This window comes from Oreochromis niloticus, linkage group LG8 (genome assembly GCF_001858045.2).
Source record: "Oreochromis niloticus isolate F11D_XX linkage group LG8, O_niloticus_UMD_NMBU, whole genome shotgun sequence".
Taxonomy (NCBI): Eukaryota; Metazoa; Chordata; class Actinopteri; order Cichliformes; family Cichlidae; genus Oreochromis; species Oreochromis niloticus.
In genome coordinates, this window is record NC_031973.2 from 21843893 (window position 1) to 21868500 (window position 24608).

General features: G+C 40.3%; 1 protein-coding gene across 1 annotated transcript in view; it reads right to left on the minus strand.

Annotated features, from left to right (window-relative positions):
- snx29 (sorting nexin 29) overlaps positions 1-24608 on the minus strand; it is a 137658-nt gene that overhangs the window by 96367 nt on the left and 16683 nt on the right. Inside the window, exons 12-14 of the mRNA XM_019362793.2 lie at positions 23779-23842; positions 22317-22445; positions 10855-10940 (exon numbers count right to left, since the gene is read on the minus strand). Coding sequence (XP_019218338.1) covers positions 10855-10940; positions 22317-22445; positions 23779-23842 — 279 coding nt within the window. The remainder of the gene's footprint in view (positions 1-10854; positions 10941-22316; positions 22446-23778; positions 23843-24608) is intronic.

The following is a 24608-nucleotide window of genomic DNA, read 5'->3' on the forward strand; positions in this document are numbered from 1 at the left end:
TATTTGCCACAGACGGAGCAGTTTTAATAACAGGAAAGGTAAAAACTGAAACGTTCAAAATGCTCACGGACATGATGGACAAAAATAAAGAGAGAAAGGACACAAGTGACAGATGCTCCAACAATTTCATTATCGGCTCTGTGTGTGGGAAACCACGTAGGCTGGCTGTCGCAGGGCACTGATGAACTGAGCCAATGTTGTTATTGCTACTAAAGTATGCTTGTAAGCCTCCACCTCCTACCCAGAGTGCACGGCAGCAACTGTGGGAGGTGTGAAATCGGCGGGACCGCCGCTGGTATCCGACATACAGCTGTAGTAATTAAAACCCACCCCCTTTAAACAAGTCCACAGTCACTCAACCTCAAACTCTCCGTCTGTCATTCAAAACACAAACACGCGCTTAACTTCAAACTTTCCTCCTGTGCTTTGTGATGCACAAACCTGATTGTCACGCTACATCACAGCACCGTCAGACACTGGCGAGGCAAAAACATGCGAGTAAAACAGCAGCCGGCATAACAAATGGGATACATGTCTGTACCCAACATCTGCTCGCAGCTGCCCAGACTGTTTAGCTCCTGACACCAGGCAGCATGTTAAAGTAAGTCGGCACTGGGTTATTGTCAGCACGGGCAGTCACACGGTAAATGAGTGGCTAATAGAGCATCAGGTCATGCGTGGACTGAAAGGCACGCAGGCGGGCGAGATCATAACAGATGTAATCTCTCCCAGGACAGATGTGGGAGGAAGATGGGAGAGCAGATGAGTTTGCCAGTGCATCGTTGCAGGAAAGGAGAATCCTTGCAGCTTCACATACAAGTAAGCCGATGTGGCTGAAAGATAGCAAGATACATGATGAGAGACCATGAGGCAAGAGAGGAGATGAATCTCCAGATGTATCGCTTAAAGCCTTCCATCTCCCTCTGACTCGTCTCTATTCACACCCCATACCCACTCTCTCTCTCTCAACTTAATCCAGTCTCGGAGACGGGTGCCTCACTCCATTACAAAGCTTCGAGAGGATTGAACCAAATATCAGAACTGTCCTCCTTAAATTGAGTTGCTCTCAAATTTTCCAGACAATGCCTCAGTTGCCTGAAAGACTGAAAATCCCTCAGTAAGCTCATTCCTGATCCTTTCTGAAGGTGATTTGATAGTTGAAACAAGTACAAAATCTCAGCTTCCATGTAGATTTACAGATTAAACGTTCCCCAAAATAGCTCTAAAGACTCTGAGTGCAGGAAATGTGCAGTATTTATGAAACAATCTCAGTGCACAGTGTTATTGGGATTTTAAATAAAGCTCATAAGAACTTAAAGTTCTTTATTTTACATGTATGTGGGGTGCTTTATATAATGCAGGAAAACACTGTTCACTGAAAGCAGAAATTTATACATGTTTTGCTTTTTAAAGTTTCTACTTTCTGTGGCATTTTCAAATTCAGGTACCGCTGAGAAATGTTCTTACTGATCCTCAGGGCTGGGAAATGAAAAAAAATTCAATTAAAAATATGGCTTTCAGTGACTGTTAAAACAATATAAGATAATCAAGACAAAATGATTCTTGTTCTTCAGTCATTTTTGTAACGACGCTCTCATTTTGTTTTGTGCTGTAAGGTCTGGGGATCGCTTTGCTCTGCAGCAGTGTCTGCAGCCTCTCCTTAGCTGCTCAGTTTTTCTCCACCAGAGATGAAGATGGTCAACAAAGTCAACAAAATTTATTAAAAAAACCCCCAAAAAAACAAAAAACAAAGCAGATGCAAGAAAGAGAAAATTTTAGCAGAATAAACGGACGATCAGTCAAGCTAAATAACCGTCATCTCCTCTGTCATATGATTTGTGCCATAACCGAGCAGCTGTAAACCAGCTGTCAATCAAAAACATGACGAGCATTGAGCAGGTCAGCTTCTTTAAGGCGCTGCTCTTTTCTTGGGTTGTTGAACCTTGGTGGTCATCACTGATCATTCTGTTTACCCACTTATTCTTAATTTTCCTGTATTCATCTTTAGTTCTGTGACTCCTCAAACATGCAGAGTGCTTTTGTTGTCCATGTGCAGCATCTTGGTGTGAATATGTGTGTAGAAACTGTACTGAACACTGAGCAGCATCTAGCTGTTGTAGGTCATCTACTAATCGGAAGGTTGGTGGTTTAATCCCTGGCTGCTGCAGTCAAATATAACCCCAAGTTGCTCTCCAATGTATCCATCAGAGTATAAGTGTGTTTGAATGTTAGAAAGCACTTAAAAGCATGATCCTTGTATGAATCGATGTGAATGAGGCACTTTGAGTGCTTAGGTAGAGTAGAAAAGCACAATATAAGAACCAGTCTGTTTACTATTACCATTTAATTAACCCTTACCATTTAGTAATGTAACACAACAGTACAACAATCAAAAAAGGTCTATTAGAGTTAGCAATGAAAGTACCTGAGTATATATTTTCATTCCTCACCTGAGTCTGAGTTAACTGTAAAAACATTTTTTCCACTAAAAGCTAGAAGGCTGTGGTTTCATGTATTTTTTAAAAAGAATTTGGGAACTGCTCAGTACAGCCGAATAACATTTAACTGGTGTGTGAAAATCACGTTTATCTATTTGTTTTGTGACATTTTAACAGCTTGCAGCGAACACAACCAAACACAGAAATGTTTGGTTTATCAAATTTTGCAACAAAATGGCAAAAGCGCCAACAAACGCTTCGATTTGGTTGCCTGAGAGCCAAAAAACGTCTCTGATGGGAATCTACACCCCGCTGGAGTGCTTTCCCACTTCAGCAGTGCCCTTCCATATTTATCTTTGGGAAAGGCGGATGATGACACCCAGCAGGCTCTGGCATTCAGCGAGATGATTAAAATGTTCATTAACACCGATCCGTCCAGGTGATGAAATCTGTCACACACCCCTGCTGCGCCCACATGGAATCGCCTGCGAGATATGACGCTGCCGACGCATAAATCTATACGCGCGCGCACAAAGGTGCCGCACTCACTCCGACGTTGACCACCTGGCCCCACCTGTGACAAACAATATGCAATGTCACCTCTCTCGTGCCAGGTAAATAAGCAGTGTGTTAAATCCATTGTCGTATACACACACATACACACAGACCACCCTCTGCTGAATAAATGAAAGTCCCTCACACCTCTGAGACAGTAAACATGCCCAAGCTGTTGGATGAAGACCTAAAAGGCTAAACAATGCGAGCTGCTGCCTGGCTTCTCTTCTTATGATCTGAAGCTCCGGCTGTACGTGTGGGCACAATTAAGTTGAATTCACATAGAGAATGACTCATCATTTGCGCTTTTTACGGTGGGCCTACTGGGACGTAAATAACTTTATAACATAAACCACACCAGTTACAACAGTTTCATATCCACCTACAGCCGCTAATGCACAGTTTAATTTAGTCTCCTCACACTAACGTCCGTATACACCACGTCTCACCTACACTCACACGGGGGGGATATGATACTCGAAAAGACAATTAGCACAAATACGAGAGTATATTATGTAAATGTGCACACATATGCACAAAAAACACATAGCTAAACACAAATTTTAAAATTATGACTCCCCTCTTGTCACTGTGACCTGCTTTTCACACATTAACCCCCCAAACACACTCAGCAGCTTATTTGTTAACAAGTAATCAAAGTCCACCTGCATATTAACACACACACACAAATCAAAAGTTTGTACTAGCACGGCTTCACACTTTTATGCATACAGAAGGCAGGTTTATGCAGACAAACAAAAGCACAGGGCACACACACACACACACACACACACACACACACACACACACACACACACACACAGCTGACAGCTCTCAGCAAGATGACCGACCTCCCCGAGGCCCTACAAGGGCAAAGTGTAGCACACACAGGGCCAGCGAATGCAGATCTATGTGTGTAATGAATAAGTTACACACTCCTATTAGGCCAGGCAGCAGTGACAAATGCCTCTCATTCACTCATTAGGCTGCTGGCTGTCAGAGGAAGGAGAAGGGAGCAAGGCACAGCAAGGGAAGCTTATTGGGTTTTAAATGGCCATGTAATCCATTTCCTTATTGGAGATGAATAAGCTGCTGTCCACGGTGGGTTTATTTATGGGCGAATTAAACACGTACGCAGACACAGGCAAAACGTAGAATGAATCAAAGTGCCGGGATGCCATCCGTGTAAAATTCGTGGACGGAAAACACAGCTGACATGCAAAAATGAAAGAAAAAAAAAGTCAAAAATGAGGAGGTGTAGGGGATTGGACAGAAGGGGCTGTAGAAATGTAGGAATCATTATAGTGCAGTCGCAGAGGTGGGCTGGAGGATTGTAGGAGTCACACTGTAAATATTTTTAAATCATAAAGGGAATCATTATGTTTTACTTTTGCTTCTGTCATGTGTATACTATTATATGTATTTTATTCTATTCTATATATTCTGATGTCAAACTTTGTCATAAATAAAAAGGTTGAAGGCCTGTTCTCCCATCTTGTCTTCACTTTTTAGATTTTCATTTATTGTCAAAGTCAAAGTAAACTTTATTATCATCTCTGCTATAACCAGTGCAGCATACGGAGAGACGAGGCGACGAGGCTCCAGTTACATCTTTGCAAAATAAGCTAATAAATAGATATAAAAACGAGAAGAAAATAAATATAAGCTTAAGTCTTAAGGGGAAGAGAAGTTACGATTACAATTTACAATTTTTGCCTGACATACCTGCAAATAGATCGGCAAGCCTAATATATCGTTCGGGTTCAATAAACTTGAGCATACACCTCTTGCACTAAGCTTCACCTACCAACTGTTAAAACTTCTGTTTGTGAGGGCCAGCCAATCAGAAAAGAGCTGGCTTAAAGAGAGCTAAAGAAGGTAACTCCTTCAAGTTTTTAAGTCCCAATACGTCCAGCATAAACCTAACATAGCAGTTCCATGATTTCTACCAGGAAATCCTGAAGAAGAATATCTGGATATCAGTTCATGTCCTAAAGCTTAAGCACACTTCAGTTATGCAGAAAGACAATGACATAAGCAGACAAGTATGATGCTTCAGCGCGACCTTAGAATGGCTCAAAAACCCTCCAGTGTGGCTCAATTTTTAAAAATCTGCAAAGAAGAGTGGGTCAAAATTCTTCCGCAATGATGATGTGGAAAACTCATTGCCAACTATGTCAAAAGCATGATTGCAGTTCTTGCTGCCAAGGGTGGTACAACCAGTTATTAGGTTTAACAGGCAATTATTTTTCCACATAGAGCCAGGTAGGTTTGAATAGCTTTTTTCCTTAATAAATGAAATCAGCCAGTTTCACCAGCCCACAGGGGACCATCAGTTTTCTTAGTGGTGCTGAAACTCCCAGAATCCCCACATCTGCCCAGATTCATTGACTGCCCCCCCTCGGAGAGGCCATTCCCTCAGGTAAAGGAGTCAGTCAAACATCAGCGAGTCGACTAGGCATAAAACCTCCACCTGGGACAATGAAACAATATCGCACGTCAAGTGAGAAAGCATCCATTTTCTGGGAAATGTAAAGTTTTTGTATTTCAGTCAAGCCCCCGATTTCTAGTCCTGACCTTTAATCAATTCATCATGTGACTTCAAACTACAGCAATCAATCACAGGTCACAGTGCCAGCATTAACTCCCTATTTTTCACCCGCTCACTACAGTTAAGAAACCAGACTGCCGCCACCAGAGCTTTCTTTTTAAAGTCACCTGTATAGTTGGAGAGAAGAGCGGCTGCTTTAATAAAGACTAGCTTGACAATAGTTTATGGGATATGTCAGTGTGCATTACAGTATTTTTGGCATTTTGTTGTGGGTTTGCCACAATGACAATAAAATGATTCTGATCCTGATATGTTGCACGATGCAGGTCACTGCACTGCCTGCTGCCTGTAGCAGAGAAATTCATAACAAATGTACTCAAAACCAAACTAGATACGCTCGAGTCAAATCAGTTCTGAGTAACCTAGATGCATCACATTCCCCAAGTAAGGCCGCAAACAAATAGATTGTAATTGGGTCAGTTTAATGGGGTTGAGTAGTGCCCCACTGTATTGGTCTGGGTATTCGATTACCCTAAGAGGATCCGAATATACTTGCCCTTAGCTTAAAGTGTGTATGGCATCATAACCGTCACCAGCAGCATCTCTCCGTTTGGTTGACTTTCAAGCAGGTCCTTTATCCCTGACTCTATTCAGATCCAGTCTGACTAATCCCTTTCCCTTTCATTTTGGATCTCTATATTCACGCAGGTCAGACTCAGATACGTTACAGTGATTCAAGAGGGTGACGCTAAAACTACAGTGAAAGAATGAATTTGGGGTTTTTTCATATCTTACAAATGTCTTAAAGCCAAAGCAAAAGCTAGCTTTCAATCTCACTACTGTAAATAGATTATTTGAAAATCACTGCAAGACATTGACCTGCTATCATCTCTGCACAGACCTTAAAATATCTTCAAGATCCAGAGACCAGGGCGCTAGAAGCTGTTTGGACCATTAAATGAATGTTTACTGTAGGTTGAAGCATTCTTATAGCTTTTGTCACACTTTCTGACTTATTCTTTCAGCTGGTAATGTTCAAAAATGTTCTGAACAAATAAAAACCTTTTACTAAAATCAGTAAAAAGGTTTAACTTGGAATTTTAATTCAAGGTCAAAAAGTAGGAGACTTTAGTGCTCTCTGTTTTAGGATTATGCTGCCGTACATTAGCCCAGAGAAGAATGAAATGGCTTTGAAATTGTTTGAGGCTGGCAGTAAAAATAAATAAAGAAATCTCCCTCCGCTGAGAATCTAAATCTCTCATTGATGCTCGTCAGGAAAAGGTTTTTTTCCCTCTTTTTCCTCACCTGCGTAATGCCCACGAGAAATAGATTTAGACTCCAAATGTTCATTCACTGGGAGAACGTCCAGGAATGAATGGTAGTGATTGGTCATTAGACTGTATTTTTATATATATTTATAGAGCCGTTACGAAAAACATAACCTCTCTGACGCATACTAGAGAGGTTCAGCATCACTTCAAATGGTGATGACCCTGATAATGTTAGTAGTAAACCATGTTCTTGACACTGAAAATCCAGGAATAAACCAGAAGTGAACCTCATCAAGCCCCAAATCCTGCAAGTAACGTCCACAGAATGACAAAAACTAACCAAAGGAAAATTTCCACCACAAAACATTGAAGCAAAGGGAAAAACAAGGAGAAAGGTCAGACTATCCTTACAAAAAAGTGGGAATGAAATAAAAGCAGGAAGTAAATCCAACATAAATTAAAACAGGAATAAAAAAAAAAAGTCTGACTCAATGTGATATTACACAAACTGAAGCTTTTTCTCTTGTGTACAAGTATGTCTAGTATATCTACCACTTATACAACATATACATATATTCAAACAGCATTCATGCATGTGAAATGATTTGCAATCAACACTCTGTAATAAAACCGCACTGCTCCTTCATATCAAAGCATAAGTGGTGTGGGGATATCCCCCCAAACAAACAGGGACAGACAGCATCACACATGGAAACAATAATTATCGCTTCTCTGAAACAGAAGGAAAGGAAAACCATCTTTTGTGGGATGTCAGTGGGTCTGACAGCGCCTGAGGAGCATTTGAGAGATCAAGTCTGCTTCGCTATCATTAGACAGGAGGGGTTTCAAAAAATGCAGCACACTGATCAGGGGGAAACATGCTGACAGCTCATAAAAAAAGGGGGTGCTTGTGTATCAATTCAAACCCCCCACCAGCCGTGATTTTCTGCTCCCCTTAAACTACTCGCACGTTATTTTGCCTCCTTCACTCCCAACACACAACGGCGGGCTCTGGTAGTCGACATCGAAGCACGATGGAACGAGGCACATCATTAGCAGGAGAAGACAGAGGCAAGGGAGGATGAAATCATTTAGACGCCGCTGCGGAGGGGGAATTACTATGCCTGTCGGGACGACGGTGGTGTGAATGGAGCGAGCGGGTGTGTGGATGGGTGGAAAGGAGAGAGAAATTGTACAAATGACAAGAAACTGAAAAGTCAACACGAGCAGGTAAGGTAATGAGTGGCGGCAAAACAAGAAGAGTGCAAAAGAAACAAGAGGAAGCCACAAAGTGAGGAGGAAACGCAGATTGAGAAACTGCAGCGGGTGAGGGCTATTTCCTGATAATGCACACACGTGAGAAAATCACCATTGCTCTTTCCAATCATCTCTCATCGTACGGCTCCTCCCCGCCATGGTCTCCAGTGTCAGCCGCCCAGGCGTCCGTGTTTGACAGGCTGAACACAGTAATTGCCAGGAACCAGAAAGATGAAATGTGAACTGTTGTGATGTTTTAAACATGACTCTGTTGTAGGCCGAACTCGCACAGGTCTGTGCATGCTTAACAACCGCACACTCTCAATCATCCTCAGTTGAATTCTTCTGAATAGAAGCATCTTTTTCGTAATTAATATAAAACGAGTTTTTAAAAACCATCAGATTTTTTTTTATATTGCAATTGAGATTAAAAGTGTATGATAAGAAAAAAAAATCCGGTTCCATCTGCAATCAGCCCATATTTAGAACATCAGATCAAAAACTTATGGTGCAAAGCCTGAACATATGAGTGCTGTGAAATTTTAGCTTCATATTTCAAATCATTTTCAAGATCCATTTTTTTAAAGTGATCTATCGACCGACGTTTCAGGCATTTTATTCACACACTGAAATCTGAGGCAATGTTTGAACATGAATATCTCAAAGACTATCAGAGATAAAAGCCTGAAAATTTTCGCTGCTCTTTCGTACCTTAAAAATGAAACAGGTTCTGTAATTTGGAACAGATAAATCAAAAATGTATCTGTCTGAATACTGGTAACTTAAAATAAAATTAAAAGGCCAGAATGCCCTCAAAGTCCCATATTTGAGTACAAGCTAACTAAAAGCAGGCAACTAGTGACAATTTCTACATAATAAATAGTTGAATTATACAATACTGTAAACTAAAGCATGTAGAACACTATCGTGGAATTAGTCACAAAAATGAAAAAATGCCATTTTTATTTAAATTTCATGCTGGATTGAACAAATATGATAAATTGAAACACAAAAAATATCAATGTATCCCATTCGCTTCCTTTATCGGGGTCGCGTGGAGCCTATCCCAGCTGTCTTAGGGTGAGAGGCGGGGTACACCCTGGACAAGTCGCCAGTCTGTCACAGGGCTAACACATAGACTCAGACAACCATTCGCACTCACATTCACTCCTCCATTCACACCTATGGGCAATTTTCCAATTAACCTACCCCAACTAAGGGTATGTCTTTGGACTGTGAGAGGACCGGAGAGAATACAACTTAGAAAATAATGTTGTTAAATATGTTCATATATTTTGATTTAGAGACCTGAGTCAATTATTTTAGAATATTTTCTGTTCCAATTTGCACAAAAATGTTATAGTCCAAAGTTTAAATATGCAGTATACAATGATTGCCTCAGTCTGTGACCACGATCCCGAGGTAGAAGTGTGTATTTTGTGACCGGATGGCGAGCGGGTGCCGGTGGTTCCTTGCTAATGCGAAGTCAAATTGGTTTCAAAGAGGTATACGGTGCGGCGCCAAAAACCTCTTTGCAATTTCTTTGGCTGCTAGCAGGTTTCCATGGTCACCCATAGTTTGCAAACCTGTAGTGAAACTCTGACACAAACTAAAGGACAATGTTTGCCTTCAAAGTAAAAGCTGCCCCTTCTGAAATGTGTTGCTTTCGGTGGAAGGCCACACGTTTTAGTCTGAAGGCCATTTCTGGTTTGCACCCTTTTTTTCCAGTTTCAAGTCTCTACAGTTCACAGAGTAAAAGGCAGATTCAACAGATGAATCAAACTGTTTATTATTGCTAAGGACATACGACCTTTAACTAGTTAATAACCCTCCAGTTTTAAAAGTCATATGATGGCCTCAATGTTAATTAAATTTAATGCAAAGTTAAGCCTTTTTATGTTTTATTCAAGGTACTGAGGCTGAGGCACACTATGGCTGATTTATCACCCACGCTTACATCATTGCTCACAGACAAACTTTGACCTTTCCATGTATCGTTGGGCCTAACTGTCCGTCTGGTCATTGGACTTTATTGTGTGGATGCTGACATGTTTTATCACAGACAGAAATAATTAAAAACACCCACGTTTTAATACAAATTGAATTTTCCTCAAAATAAAGATAATATATTCATCTAGGCTCAGGTTTCGTGTTGGTGATAGTGTAGAGTAGACGCTGTAGTGCATTATTAGAAGGATTACTGTTAAGAAAAACATCATAAAACATTAATTTAATAGGGAAAAGATGCACCTCACAAAAGCACAAAAAACTCAATGAACCCTCTGGGTTTTAAAGATAAACACTCCCCATTTTGTCCCATAGATTGCAATTGACCTAATATATGGCCCTCTGTTATCTGCAGTGTTCATTTTATTTGCATTTGACACAGCAGAGGCTTATCTTGCTAGTTTTCACACAAAGCCCCGCTAACATCCCTCTGCAACACAAAAACAAAGTCAGAGATATCGAATCTTTTCAAAAACTAAAACTCGGGATAAATGAAAGTGAGCAGGACTGAGAGGGTAACCGGCTCTCTCTGTCTGACAGGGTCTCGTACTGTAAAAATAGAGGGTAGTCATCAGAGCCCCTGAGAAAAGCACCAGAACTGATCTGGCATATGAAAGAAAACCGATGACCTTATTTTTCGCTGTTTGCATCCATGAGCGCTGCTGTTTGAGAGCAAAATAGATGGACTGGGACGCTGATGTGAAATCTAATTTCAGCTCATAATGATGCACGGAGAGAGCGCGCACACGTGTGTTTGTGCGTGTGTGTATTTTACCGTCATTGCCTTGGCTTCCTTCTCTCTTCAGCATCTGTACCGCCCCCACATATTTCTTCAGCTGGACCTTCAGGACCTCATTCTCCCTGCACAAACAGACACACAAAGCTTAAACAGAGGGCTAAAACAAGAAGGTTATAGCTACAACGCATTGTATGCAGGTCGTTTTCAATGCCAAATATCCTTATTGTCATTAAGTAAGGACACTTAAAGATAACGTACTGATTAATGGAGAGCTAGGATGGCAATATTACTGCAAAAATATATACCGCATATGGCCAGAAGGTTCTCTGACAAAGTTTCTAGAAATTGTTTTTTCCTCTGGTTTGAGCTGGGCCCTTTAGTTCCCATTAAGGGAAACATTAATGATACAGCGTATAGTGATATTTTAGATAATGTGCGCTTCCAATTGTGTGACAATAATTTGGTGGGAAATGTCCCTTAGCGTTTCAATATGAGCCCTTCCTCACAATGCAAATGTATATGAATTTAATAAACTTCTAATGTTCTCATTCAAATATCTGATGGATCGTCTTGGCTTTAGCTCCAGTCTGACTCTGCATGGCGTGATTTGAATGCAATCATATGGAAATCTTTTCACTCATGCAGAAATGATCATTCCGGAGCAAATTAAAAAATTATCAGACTAATTACTGCAAAGGTACTTGATGTAAAAGAGAAAAGGAATCGTGTGTCTCGAGGTCATGAATCTCAGTACAGAATTTTTTATTCCCTCATCTATGTTTACTCTTCTATCCAGACAAAGCAATACAGTTAGGTGCTTTACTATCTCCCAAATGAGAAAGAAGCCAGGCTGGCCTTGAGGCCTCTCCACAGACTGAAATAGAAGACGCCTGAGAAGAAAACACGAGGTCAAATACAGGGTCAGATCAGTGCACTGCAGTAAAGCTAGGCATGGCCTTTTAGAACCTCCCCAAAACAGTGAGACCCCAACAAATAAAGAGACCTAGTTTCCCCCCCTTCACAATTGTTATAGCTTACAATTCCATCAAACAGCTGCACTGTAAGGTCTGTGCCATTTAGAAATGCAGTTACTTGTAAATTTGGCGAGAATCCACTGTTACCTGGAGAAAAGAAACCACTACAGCTGTTTCCAAATTCCAGGAGCATGCAATCACACTGCTTGACTATCCCACACAGAACGAGCACCGGTGGGATAAACCGGAACACTAGTTATCGCACAAGAAAGTCCTGGGTGATGTGAGCCTGTTTTTAAAAAAGTCCCTTCCATGTACGTATTGAGCAAGTAAGTATTGTTGTACTGTGACTGAGGACACGGGCACAAAGACGCGGTGACAAAAAAAAGGGACTGAGAGACAGACGCAGTCTCCTTACAAGCCGTAACCGGCTGAGCATCGTCGACTTTGGGGAGGAAATCAATCAGAACTGGAAGTGCGGCTTTATGCCCTTGGCAGTTAAATCTAACAGTCTTTGTCTTGCGCCGCCGTCGCGCCCCCACACTGCCACCCAAACCCTCATTCTCCACGGGTGATGTTTGGTGCCCTGCTTATCAGCCCTCATTCACAACCAACAAAAGAGGGACCTCCGGGGAAACTTCCTGAAATCCACATGACGAGCTCTCAGTGGAGCCGTCCACATGGTTATCAGAACAACCCGCAGCCCAGATGCTTTTTCAGCCTGATTTAATTATAGCTAATACACACCGCGTGTGTGTGTGTGTAGCGGGTTGGACAGATACGCAGATATTCAGAACAGAGGAATCATTTTACTGATAAAAGGCCTTGTGTCTGCAGGATTTGACATAATGTGAGACACCTGAAGCTCAGGTTAAAGTGCTCTTTTATTACGAACTCAATGAATTGGGCTCTCTTACTTGCCGTCTGTCACAATGACGTGTTAGAAATTGTTTTTTCACTCTTCTAGGCGCACATAGCCTCTGCTCACTCCCTTTTGATGTCATCCTCTTAATCAATAGTCTCATTTTAAGACCACACAAAATGCGTAATGTAAAACGAGGGGCTCTAAAAGCCTTAGCAGATCTATTATCTTCATCTCTACGAAGCATCTTTGTCCTCAGATTCTGTTAACATTCACAACAGTGCACTGCAATCCCAGCGCAAACGTTGCCAGATTAAACTGTCATCAAGAACTTCAGTGGGTGCCTTTAAAGTCACCTAATCATCGTAAAAGTAGTTTAGTGTTGTGTTTTATTAAGAAACCCAGCTCCACGGTAAGAGATAATGTTATCTCTATAATAAGATATCTGCACATCTGCAGGCCAGGGGTGGAAGCTTTCTGGCTTGTCATCTATTGATCAATCATGCTGCAGGCTTTGATTGCATGTAGGTGAACAGTCTGAGTTTAGAGGAAAAGAGAAATTAAATTTGCTCAAACTTTTTTTTTTTATAAATAATAACCCACGAATGGAGCAGGAAGTCATGGCCCTTAAAAATTAACTGCTTCTGAAGGCCACAGCTAAGTATACAAGCTAATGGACTGCAGATGAGATTGCAGTATTGATTTACATAAAGACATGTCCACTTCATAAAACCCCTAATCACAGAGCTTGCCAAACAACTAGAAATTCATAATAGAGTTAAACCAGTGTCACTATCTGGAAGCGATGAGAAAATGGTTCTTTTCTTTGTTCTTTTTTTAATGTTTACTCGGGAAACCCTAAGTTAAGTTTATCGACTTAGAAGTGGTGAATAGGTGAAGAAAAATGAGGAAAAGCCCTACATAACTGGGGCCCATTTACTACTTATGTCACTGTAATTTTATTCAATTACATTTGAAAAAAATATAAATAATATATGGTGACCCTGAGAGGTCAAATGCACTGCAAGTAAAAGAAATCACCAGCAAACAGAAAAATGCTGCAAATTCACACAAAAGATAATAAGAAAAAAAAAAAACCCACAGGCATAATGAGAAGTGACAGAAACCAAAACATGTGAAGGACTGCACTGCTTTAAAGAAGCAGAGGATTCATCAGTGCTGTGCAGGTAATGTTTATTTTAACCGCATGATTCATATTATACTACAGATACAAGTTTGCTATTAGCATGTGTTCCACAGCTGTTACGTAAAAACACTTCTTATTCAAAAACACGTAATATTTTGTGTATGGGGAGGGTTTTTGTGAGCTTTTGCAACATTTTTTGTTCCATTTCCATTTAGTTTTGTATTTTGTGCTTTTAAAGTTTTTTTTATTTTGTTTTTTTTTATGGGGGGGTTGTTGTTTTTTTTTAAGTTGCAGTGCATTTGACCTGTCAGGGCCACCGTAATAACACCCTAACTAACAGACTACAGAAAGCTTACTAATTAACTGTATAAATATGCATATTTCCTAATAGATGTTTCATAATTAGATCCCAGTTTGTACATTTTCTAACAAAGAAAGAATTTATCCTGGTTTTTCTTTTGTTGTTGTTGTTGTTGTTGTTGTTGTTGTTGTTGTTGTTGTTGTTGTTGTTGTTGTTGTTGTTGTTGTAGTAACCAAAAATACCACAAGAAAAAAAAAAAGTTTTTGCTTCTCGGTCATGTAAAATGTAATCAGACAGGCACCAAACAGCAGACAGACAAAGCCCATCGTACTCAGCAGTGAAGAATTTAGCAGATAAAAATCGAGAGCTTACCCGGAGAAGTCGATGACCACAACAGAGCACAAAGTGTGAGTGTTTAGCAGGAGCCTCGTTACTGTTATTAAATACACCTGTGCTTTTCTGCCAGGTATGTAATACAGGTGTAGTAACGAAGGTTAATCCGGCTGCTTGCTCTCTTGCTTTCTTATGACTACATTAAACAATGCTTTTACTACTCGTCGCATTATTATTATTGGTGTTATATAAAACATAATACTGGGAAATTATTTTCCCAAAGAAAAAAATCCAAACTGACCAAGTATTGATTTTAAGTCTCGACTATCTTCAGCAGGTGCCATCGCTGCCTGTTTTCTACTGTGAGCCTTTTCAAATCTCCACCGTCATTCTGCTTTTTTTATACCATTTAAATTATTATGTACTCACAATCATTTCAACAGTTGTTATTGCAAGCTGTCAATAGAAAATAATTACCAGATGCCTGTCAGCTATTCAAAAATAAAATAAATAAAAAGAAACACACACACACACACACACACACACACACACACACACACACACACACACTTTTGTTTGTTCTCGAACAGCCGTTCTGAAAAATCATTCGGCAAGATTTGTCTGCTCTGAATAAACGATTCTTTGAACAAACAATACTTAGCGTGCTTGAAATTGAATTCCTTTCTCAGGTTACAACAGCACGATAATGAACACATTTTGCTGAATTATTGATCACTCTGATACAAGTAAAACACTTTGTGCCGGTGTAATGTGCTTGCTTTTGGAAAACAATGCCTGGGCCGGGGAAAAGCAAACGATCTTTCAACGGGATAAAATGTCACCTTGGTAAATACACTGCATCTGTCAACCTCAGCTGTGCTCTCCGCTGACAAGGAATTGTTGGTAATCAACTGCATCAAGCCAGCTTGGAATTATTTGGCTCAGGTTTTGGGGATTGATTCGAATTGCTGATTAATTAAACTTGAGCGAACTGTGCAAAGTAGGGACATGCTCCCTGCAGTAGGAGCTGAGCATGTCTTTAGCACACTAACATATAAGATAATATAAGTGGCCTGGTGGGGAATTTAGGGAAACGTACCCAAGCACTTGATAACACAGCAGCTGTCAGCGTGAGCATGATTCTGACCAAAGCCCCAATAACTGAATTGAGTATTTTCAAATCCAATTTCAGGGCAGAGGGATAAAACACAACCTGGAGGTGTGATAAACACCCCAGGTGTCCAGTATTGTGTCTGCAGTGGAGTAGCTTCCCTGAGGTCGTACCACAGCTCAGCCTCCCACATGCAATAAAAAAATCCACCTGCTTAACACACAGCTCCTCTGTTTATTTCATATTGTTTCTAAGTGTTGCGCCCCCTCAGCTTGATCCTTCCATGCAGGGCAGCAACCACACACTGTATTTTAAATACCCACTAAGACTGAACTCGTTGACTTTCGGTTTGCAGGAACTTCCTCAATGCCTTCAGCGAGTCTATCAAAACAAACTCAGTTCAGCGCGCCAGATATGTTCAGAACCACAGGACGAGAATTAAATAATGGATACAGAACAAAATTAAACAACAAAGCCAGAAGGGAGGAACGCCGCACAATTTCTCAATTCCAAAATTGAGAGCGATCCATTAAATTATCTGGTGCTTCTACTGGTGAGCAGGACGTGTGAACGTGACACATTCAAACTCATCTAAAACTCAAAGTGGGTTGTCTGCCTTGAGGGATGCTAAAGTTTTAAATTAGCGTGTTGAAAGTTAAGGACTCTGCATCTCTGGTAAATAAACTGCATCCTTCATCCAGCTGATATGGGACCAGCCACACACTGCTTTCTCATTAGGGGCAAACGTCTGCTCTAGAAACATTTAGTGTAAACGTCTGCTTAGAGGATAAGCCTATTAACTACACTGGGCAGTAAAACTGTTGAAGTCATCTCATCTTCCTCAATGCGAGATAAGTAAGAAGGATAAACCGTGCGCGTGCAAAAGATTTAGAAAAAAGCAGGACTGTTTTGCGCGTGAAGGAAACGGCGGGGGGAAAGAAAAGCTACGTGGCTTAGAAACATTTAGAAAAGTATTTTGTGTGCAAGTGAATAGGAGTGGGGAAAGAGCAAAAAACAGTGTGTGCTTAAGAGATAAAGAAATTATGAATATTTTGTTTAAAAGAAAGCAAAGAATGTGAAGTCTGAGAATGGGTTTTATATAATGCAAACACTGTAAGACACTGTTAGAAAGAGAGTTAAAAAAGGAGGGGGGGGGGGCTCTTATCTTCTCTTGGAGTACAAGCAAAAAAAAAAAAAAAAAAAAAAAAAAACACTATCTGAAGAGGAAAGCTTAAACTCAAACTACATACAGTAATTACTTAAACTGAATAGATGCCCTGGAGTGATTTTTTTTGTATTACATTTCCCCATCCCTTCGTTTATTATCCATCGTCTGAAGTCATCTTAATGTGCAATAAACACAGCATAAATTGGCTCTTCTTCAGGTACAGTCTGGCTCTGTTTGGAAGTAGTGAATGAGAGGTTTAAAGACGCCTTCAGAGATCAGCAGCTCAGTCGCCAGGTAATGCTCCTGAGTGCAATTTACTGCACTGCCATCTTTAAAAAGCATAAATGAAAAGCCCTTGAAGCATACATTCTCTCTGCTGACACACTTCTGGAGGCACATATATGCATTATACATAAATATAAATCGACGCAGAGGCACAGCATGGCTGTGGGGTGGAGGGCTGGGTTGTTAAAACTTCCGTTTGGGCAGAATGACATAACTGACTAAACACCCCCAACAAATAAATCGGGCAAACATCGCCGCCGCTTGCTCTGCCACTTTTTTTTTTTTTTTTTTGAAAAGCCGTACCAGACTGCTTGGAGAAAGGCAGCTCTGCCAGCTAAGAAAAAGGCATCTGCTCCCGTTTCTTTTGCATGCGAGTGTGTGCGTGCACGTATGTGTCCGCCTGTCCAACCACCCCCTCTCCCTGTGACGAGGAACTGCTAGCTGGCCCGAGCCCACTCGACTGGCCACCTTCCCGTCTTCCTGCTGCGAGAGGCCTGCTTTCCGCTCTGCCAACTGTCGTCTAAAGAGGGGGGCAAGAAATAGTTGAGGGGAAAGATTTTCTGTGTGTGTGCGTCTGTCTCACGATTCTCTGAGGAATGAGTTTGAGGGTTAGACATTTAGAGCAAGGTCAATTGGTGTGGCACATTGCTATTTAGCAACAGCTTTCTGGTGACTTAATGCCTTGTGTCATTAGAAATGAAGAAATGAAGATTAATCACAGTATTAATTAATAATATTCCAATATGCATTACCATCAGGGAGTCATCATATTGATAACAAATTCATATTACAGTGTAATAATGACCAGGATCATCTTAAGTGACAACAAAAACAATGAGACATCCAGATGGTAAGAGGAAAGGGTAACCCGTTTCAAAGTGCAGTTACTCCAGACTTTTGTTTGTTTTTGCCACATTAGCTGCTGAAGATAAAAGTCTGAAACTTTTACTTTCTTTCTTACCGTCGACATGATTCAGCACCTGTAATTTGGGACAGATGCATTAAAACATGTTTGAGTATTGGCTAGTTAAAATATAAAGTTAAAACTCCAGCACTACTACAAAATCCCACATTTGAGTACAAATTAACAAAAAACTTTTTGCATTATTTTGAAATATAACTACATGATATTTAGAACTTGTCACTAGTTTTCTATTGCACTGTGCAAGTTTGTTTTTTTACTAGTGTGTGCAAAAACATAACTAGTCAATACTCAGAGATTTTTTAATGTATCGGCCCCAAATTACAGGTCCCGATTCGTGTTGATCATAAGAAAGAGCAGTGAAAATTTCAGACTTTTACCTTTAATAGTTTTTGAGATACTGATGTTCAAATATTGCCTCAGATTTGAATGTGCAAAAAAAAAAAAAAAAAAAAGTCCTGAAAGTAGGTCGATGGACCATATTTCTAAAAAGAATGTGTCCTGAAAAATATTTGATATATGAAGCTGAAATTTCACAGCACTCGTTATATATGTTCAACTTTTGGACCATAAAATTGTCGCAAATCGGAGACGGTTGAGCATAAGGCCAATGTTGATTTCAGATGGAATGACCCAATTATAAGAATCGGTCTAAACTCACTGGATGGTCACACCAAAAACTACGACTTTTATCTATTAGCTCCAATTTATATGAAGCAAAACATTGAAGATTTTACTTGCTACATGTGCAATATTCCTTCAGAAAATCCAACAGGTGATGGAAATACAAAGAATACAAATTCTTGGTGTGCGTACAGGACCACAAGAGAGGACTGTTACATATGCGCTTGGGTTGTGGGTTGCAATGTCACAATGTGTGAGTATGGGTCTTACAGTCTCATGTTATATTTGGATGGATCTGTGAGTAAGTCAGTAAAGTGGGCAGCTGCTCGTTTTAGCCCACTCCCCTCTGCCTGAGTCTACGTCAGCCAGAATCTATGTATGGAGGCTTGCTCATCCTCTGCCACCCCCATGTACAACCAGGCTCACACACACGCAGGCATCCATACACGCTATGTGTACATAAGACACTTCCTTCAGTATGGGTATCACTCTACTATGAAAGAACGATCGTTCGGAAGATTTCTAAAATAAGCTAATGACTTCCTCCAACAGCAGATCCATCTGGTGGTAAAGATAAAAAGTTAACCTGCACAGTGCCAGAGGCAGCAAAGTGATTCCTCTCAAAGTTATCTCAGATTAAACAATGTCTCAATTAATTAAACGGGAGTAAAGCACTTCCATCGGGTCAACAAGAAAACCAGTTGTTCTTATGAGTGTTAAGATGTTACCATGTCAGTATCAAAACTGACTCAATTCATCATTAACGCAGTAATGATGAAGAATTGTGGGGCACATAGCAACAGTTGCCAGTAGCCGCTTTCACAGAATGATGCCGACAGCTCCAAGCCCTCATTCAGCGGCTAGCTGCTCCTTCAACGGTATTTATAGCCGCTATTGATCGAGACAGATTTGGCTGAGAAGGAAAAGCAGCACTTGAGATTTAGCAGCAGACTACAGAAACGGATTTATGTGTCTGAGTGCGTGTGTGCGATTGATTGTGTGGAAATGCATACTGTATGTCACAGTCATCTCTTGTTCCCACTGCCTCTCTACCTCGTGTCATTTCCACCCCATTAAAGTGCTCCATATGAACATCATCACATATTAAACGGCTCAGTCAGCTGCTGCACTGTCCGCTCCCAACAACAAACCCATCGGATTCAGTCTCCACACACTTAACTTGAGTCACCCAATCAATCCCAGCTAGTGGATTGATTTACTGTGGGAGGTTACAATCTTGCTTGCTGGGGCTTTCTGTTTCGACTGCTGCAGGATGACTAGTCATCTATTTAAAGGGCTCAGGGCTTGACTGAAGACTCTGGGCACATGCCAAGGTGATAGAGGCCACTTTCAGTGAACCGTAGGTGGTCAATTATTGGGATAACACCGACTGTATCTGCGATTTAGGAAAAGGAAATCTCACACACAGAGTATGAATGGGGTAAAGTTTCCCACTCTGCTCTGACATGTATCCTCTAGTTCTTTTAATCATGAGTAGACTGAACTCGATGGGGAGACTTAACAGTGCACAAATATAGTTTCCTTTTCCTGTCTGCGTAAAGCTCTTGCCATTAGCTAGCAGAGTGGTAATTACTGTTATTATGTGTAAAACAGTGACGCAGGTACAGCAGGTCTAAGGAAAAGCCTTGCACAATTCTCAGCAACAAGGCAGCTTTAATCACAGACATGAAGGTCCTTGAGGCTATTACAGCTTTAACACAGTGTTTACTTCTGCTCCGCTGACTGAAAACTTTTTGGTTTAAATATGTGGATCCATACAGCTAATGAATGGAGCAGTCAATAACACGGCTGTATCTTTGACTCCAGTCCTACTGAAGTGTAAAACACAGGTGTAACTGCTAAGGACTATATTCAGTTGCAATCAGTGTTTTTGCTGCACTGCCCCATCTGGAGACACTCTGTTTACATGACTTGGATGATCATGCAGTTCCATCTGCATTCTACTACAGTGTCTCCATCAGTGCAAACAAAAAGCCAAAATGCATTTTTTTTAACGCATTAAGCGGTTAATGCTCAATGTGCCAAAATATAAAATATTTAAATGTCATGCAGCTCCATTTCTGGAATTCTAAAAGTGTTTTCAAACACTGGTGTGACAAATCCTCCCACCACAACATCATCCATACACCATTTGTTCTTAAACTACAATCAGCAGCCATTTGGGTTTTTATGTTTGTTGGGGTGCACTTTGCTGGCACTGGGCTGGATGCACTTTTGCTTTTAGAACAGATGTAATTCTTCATGACACAGATTCAGCAAGGTGCTGAAAACATAATAGGATCACACAGTTGCTGCATATTTGTCAGCTGCACATCCATGATGCGAATCTCTCGTTCCAGTCCAGACGACTGGATTGAGATCTGGTGACTGTGGAGGTCATTTGAGTTCAGTGAACTCATTGTGATATTATTTTGTCATGCACTTTGCAAAAACTTCTGCAGAGTTTCCATTAAAAAAAATTTTTTTAAAGGTGAACATGACACAGGACCTGAGAGATACATGTGGCACTGAAGCCTCATCAGAAATGATCTCAGTGGAAGGGTGGCTGTCAAGAAGCCATTCTTAAGGAGGGGAAACCAGGAGAAAAAGGCTGAGGTATGACAAATTACACAAGAACTGGACTCAAAATATCCTTTTATGGACTCAAAATGTATGAAGGAGAGGTACAACAGTGTCTACAGCCATCTGTAAAGCATAGTGGAGGCTCTGTCATGGTTTGGGGATGCGTTTCAGCCAGTGGTGTTGGGGATTTTGTTAAAACTGACAGAATTATGAATGCAGAAAAATGCAGTCAGATTTTGATCCACCATGCAATGCCATCTGTGAAGCGTGCCATTAGAAATGGTTTTATTTTTCAGCATGACACTGATTCCAAACACACTGCCAATTCAGTGAAAGCATACCTGGATAGAAAAACAAACAGTGGAATATTATCAGTCAACATTACTGAAGCAGTGTGGGATCGTCTTAAGAGAGAACAGAACAAAAGGCAGCCAACATCAAAGAAGAGCTTTGAATGTCCTTCAAGAAGCCTGGAGAACGATTCCACAAGACTACCTAAAGAAAGGACAAGAAAGCTGCCTAACAGAGTTCAGACTGTGTTAAAGCACTAAAGGTGGTCCTAACAAGTATTGGATTTCAAACTCATTAGAATTGTAGAAACTCTGTTTTTCCCCTCTTCCATACATGTGCACACTTTTCAATCCATGACTGCAAAATATATTGACTCAAGAGTATATATATTTTAAACTACTGTATGGGTAAATATAGATCTGTGGCAAAAAATCATAAATGTTACAATTTCTTGCTAGAGGTGAAACCAGAAGATCATTTGACATCATATTCTGCCACTATTTTGTGTGCCCAAAGGGTTATAGTGTGGAAGCTTCGAATGTGACTTCATTTGTTATATCAGCAGTGCCATTAACAATTTTCTGACTGAAAGTCAACAAATTGAATAACCTGTGGTCCAAAGTGTCAATAAGAGTGAAAAATGGGTTTTCTGACCAGTAGACCAAAACAAATAAATAGTCTGTTTATGTCAGCGTGCAAATGCTTTGGCCACACACAATAATCTAAATTTACTGTCACCTGAAATCAAAAGCAGTATTTTTAAATCTGCACTCTTTGCTGTCATTAATTTGTTAAGAGTGCATTAACTTGTTAAACGTTTTTTAACGTTTTAGGCAGTTTTAATCTTCCATTGTGCAGGCAGACATTATCGTATGGTCTGCAGTCATCACGTGTTACCTGGCCAGCGCCTGGACCTTCGCTGAGTGCCTCTCTTCCAGTTCTGCCAGCTTCTTCTTCAGCAGATCGGTTTCCTGCCTCAGGCCTGCTGAGTGCTCCATCTCCCCATCCAGCAGGCTGCGAAGAGACCTAAAGAAAAAAAAAATTTAAAAAGCAGCTGCCATGCACGTTTATGCATAAATAACACAGGTTTCTATCACTATCACATTCAGGTAGTATCCCATATACAGGCTTAATCCTCTAAATGTTAAAATCCTGGGGATGTTATTTTCATAAACAGATTAGATAAACTATGACGATACTTGCTTTAATTGCAGCACTAACTGACAGACTGATTTACATTTAGCTCTGATATAAAATATTTAATCAGCGCTTAATCTGTGCCTGTGTCGGTAATTTAATACCCTAAATTTAAATCATTTAGTATGAAATTCTAAACTCTGCTTGGCAGGAGATTCACTTTAATTATATAGAGAGATATCCTCTCCTCTCATCTTCTTAAGGAAACCCTTCATAATATTCAGGCTAGTAAATCCTTCTTTGTCATTGGGTTGTGTACCAGCTGCTTTCATATACGCTGTTGTGCAGCTTTTTTTCAAAAGGAAAACTTTTGAAAATCGACTTTAATCATCAGAACTTTTTAGACACTTGTGCTATTTGTATTTTAATGATCTTTTCTTAACTGTTGACTCAGGTTTTTCTGCTCTTTCAGTTATTTTAGTTTTGTTGTGGCGTACCTCAGGGGTCCATGTTGGGTCCTTATCAGTTTTCATTATATATGCTGCCTTTGGGATCGATTTTCAGGAAGTACAAAATTCACTTTCATTGTTACGCTGACTGCTGCAATAGCTTGTATTTGAGTCTTGAACACTTGAACATCTGTTTGTTGCTCGCAGGCAGTCAAAATGCTGCTCATTTAACAGATTTTGCATCACTCCAGTTTCATCAGGTCTATAAAGGCTCCCTGTCCATTTTCATATTAGAAAATGTTGGATCCTTTTACTTATTTTTTAAATTTTAAATGGCAACCAACTGTTTAACCAAGCTGTGCAACTTACACAAATCCAAATTCTCATAGTACAGCCATGGTTTCCATTAAAGCAGTTTAGTCCATTTTATTGTATTTTTGGTTTTTATGTTTTATTTCTCTGTATTGTTTTTATTTGTTGATCAGTTGTTTCATCTTGTTTTCTTTAACTAACTTGTAAAGCACTTCAGTCAACCTTTTTGCTTTCAAATCTATAACAGAAATAAAAATGTATTGTATTTTTGATCTTTTCAATAGGAATTTATTGAACTTTGACTTTCAGCATGCTTAACTTAGCATCTGTTAAATCGCTGTAAGTCACAGTCTCTGCAGGTGAAAGTCCGTGAGCGAAGTTCTTTCAGCCTTAACACGTGTGCGTGATGGAGCATTTGAAACTTTGCAAGCAGCAGGGAAGAGGAGTGAATCCCAACGTACGTGTTTTGTTCTTCCAGTTCGTCCTTCCTGTTCATCATGGCTACAATGGCCTGACGCAGCTCCACTGCAGAAGAGACACTGCGGTGAGATCTCTGCATAGAAACTGCTTCCAATGCATCACAGACACACAAAGACTACACACAGTAATATGCATAAACTCATATCACACAGCTTTCAAATGTAGAAATAACAGCATCCCACACGCCGCACTTGCTGTATTAATGCGAGATTTTTGTTCTGTCACAAAGATGAACTGCTTTGATAAAATCAGGTTTAACTTTTTTTTTTATTCAGCTGACAGGAGTTATACAGAATGAGATCTATCGGACTCACAGAGAGCAGCACTTTTATTGCCACAATAAAACATACTTTTGTGGTAGCTACTAAAAACTTTGAAGAAAGAAACGAAGCCAAGAAAATGTAAGAGTGAATCCAGGTTTAGATTTGGGTTCATGTAAACTCTGCTCTGCCATGCTAGTAAACAAAAACACAATTACCTCGTAAATATCTAATAATTACAATCATCTGAACATAATTTGCTTTTATTTTACTGAGTAGGCATTCCCTCTTTTGTACTTTCTCACAATACAGCAACGTAAGCTGTGCTGTTACTGTGTGCGCCACTCCCGGGGCTTCAATTAGCTCTATTCCAACTGTCAGCAGGACGAGAAAACCATCATCTTTGACTCAAAATTAACACCAGCCATGTTCACGGGGTTGTCAATAAAAACTGTCATAAGCTTAAACAACCAAAGAGGTTGACGAGCCATCATAATATCACGGCTGTGTTCATGCATGTGTTAATAAGACATCCCCACAGCTCACAGCCC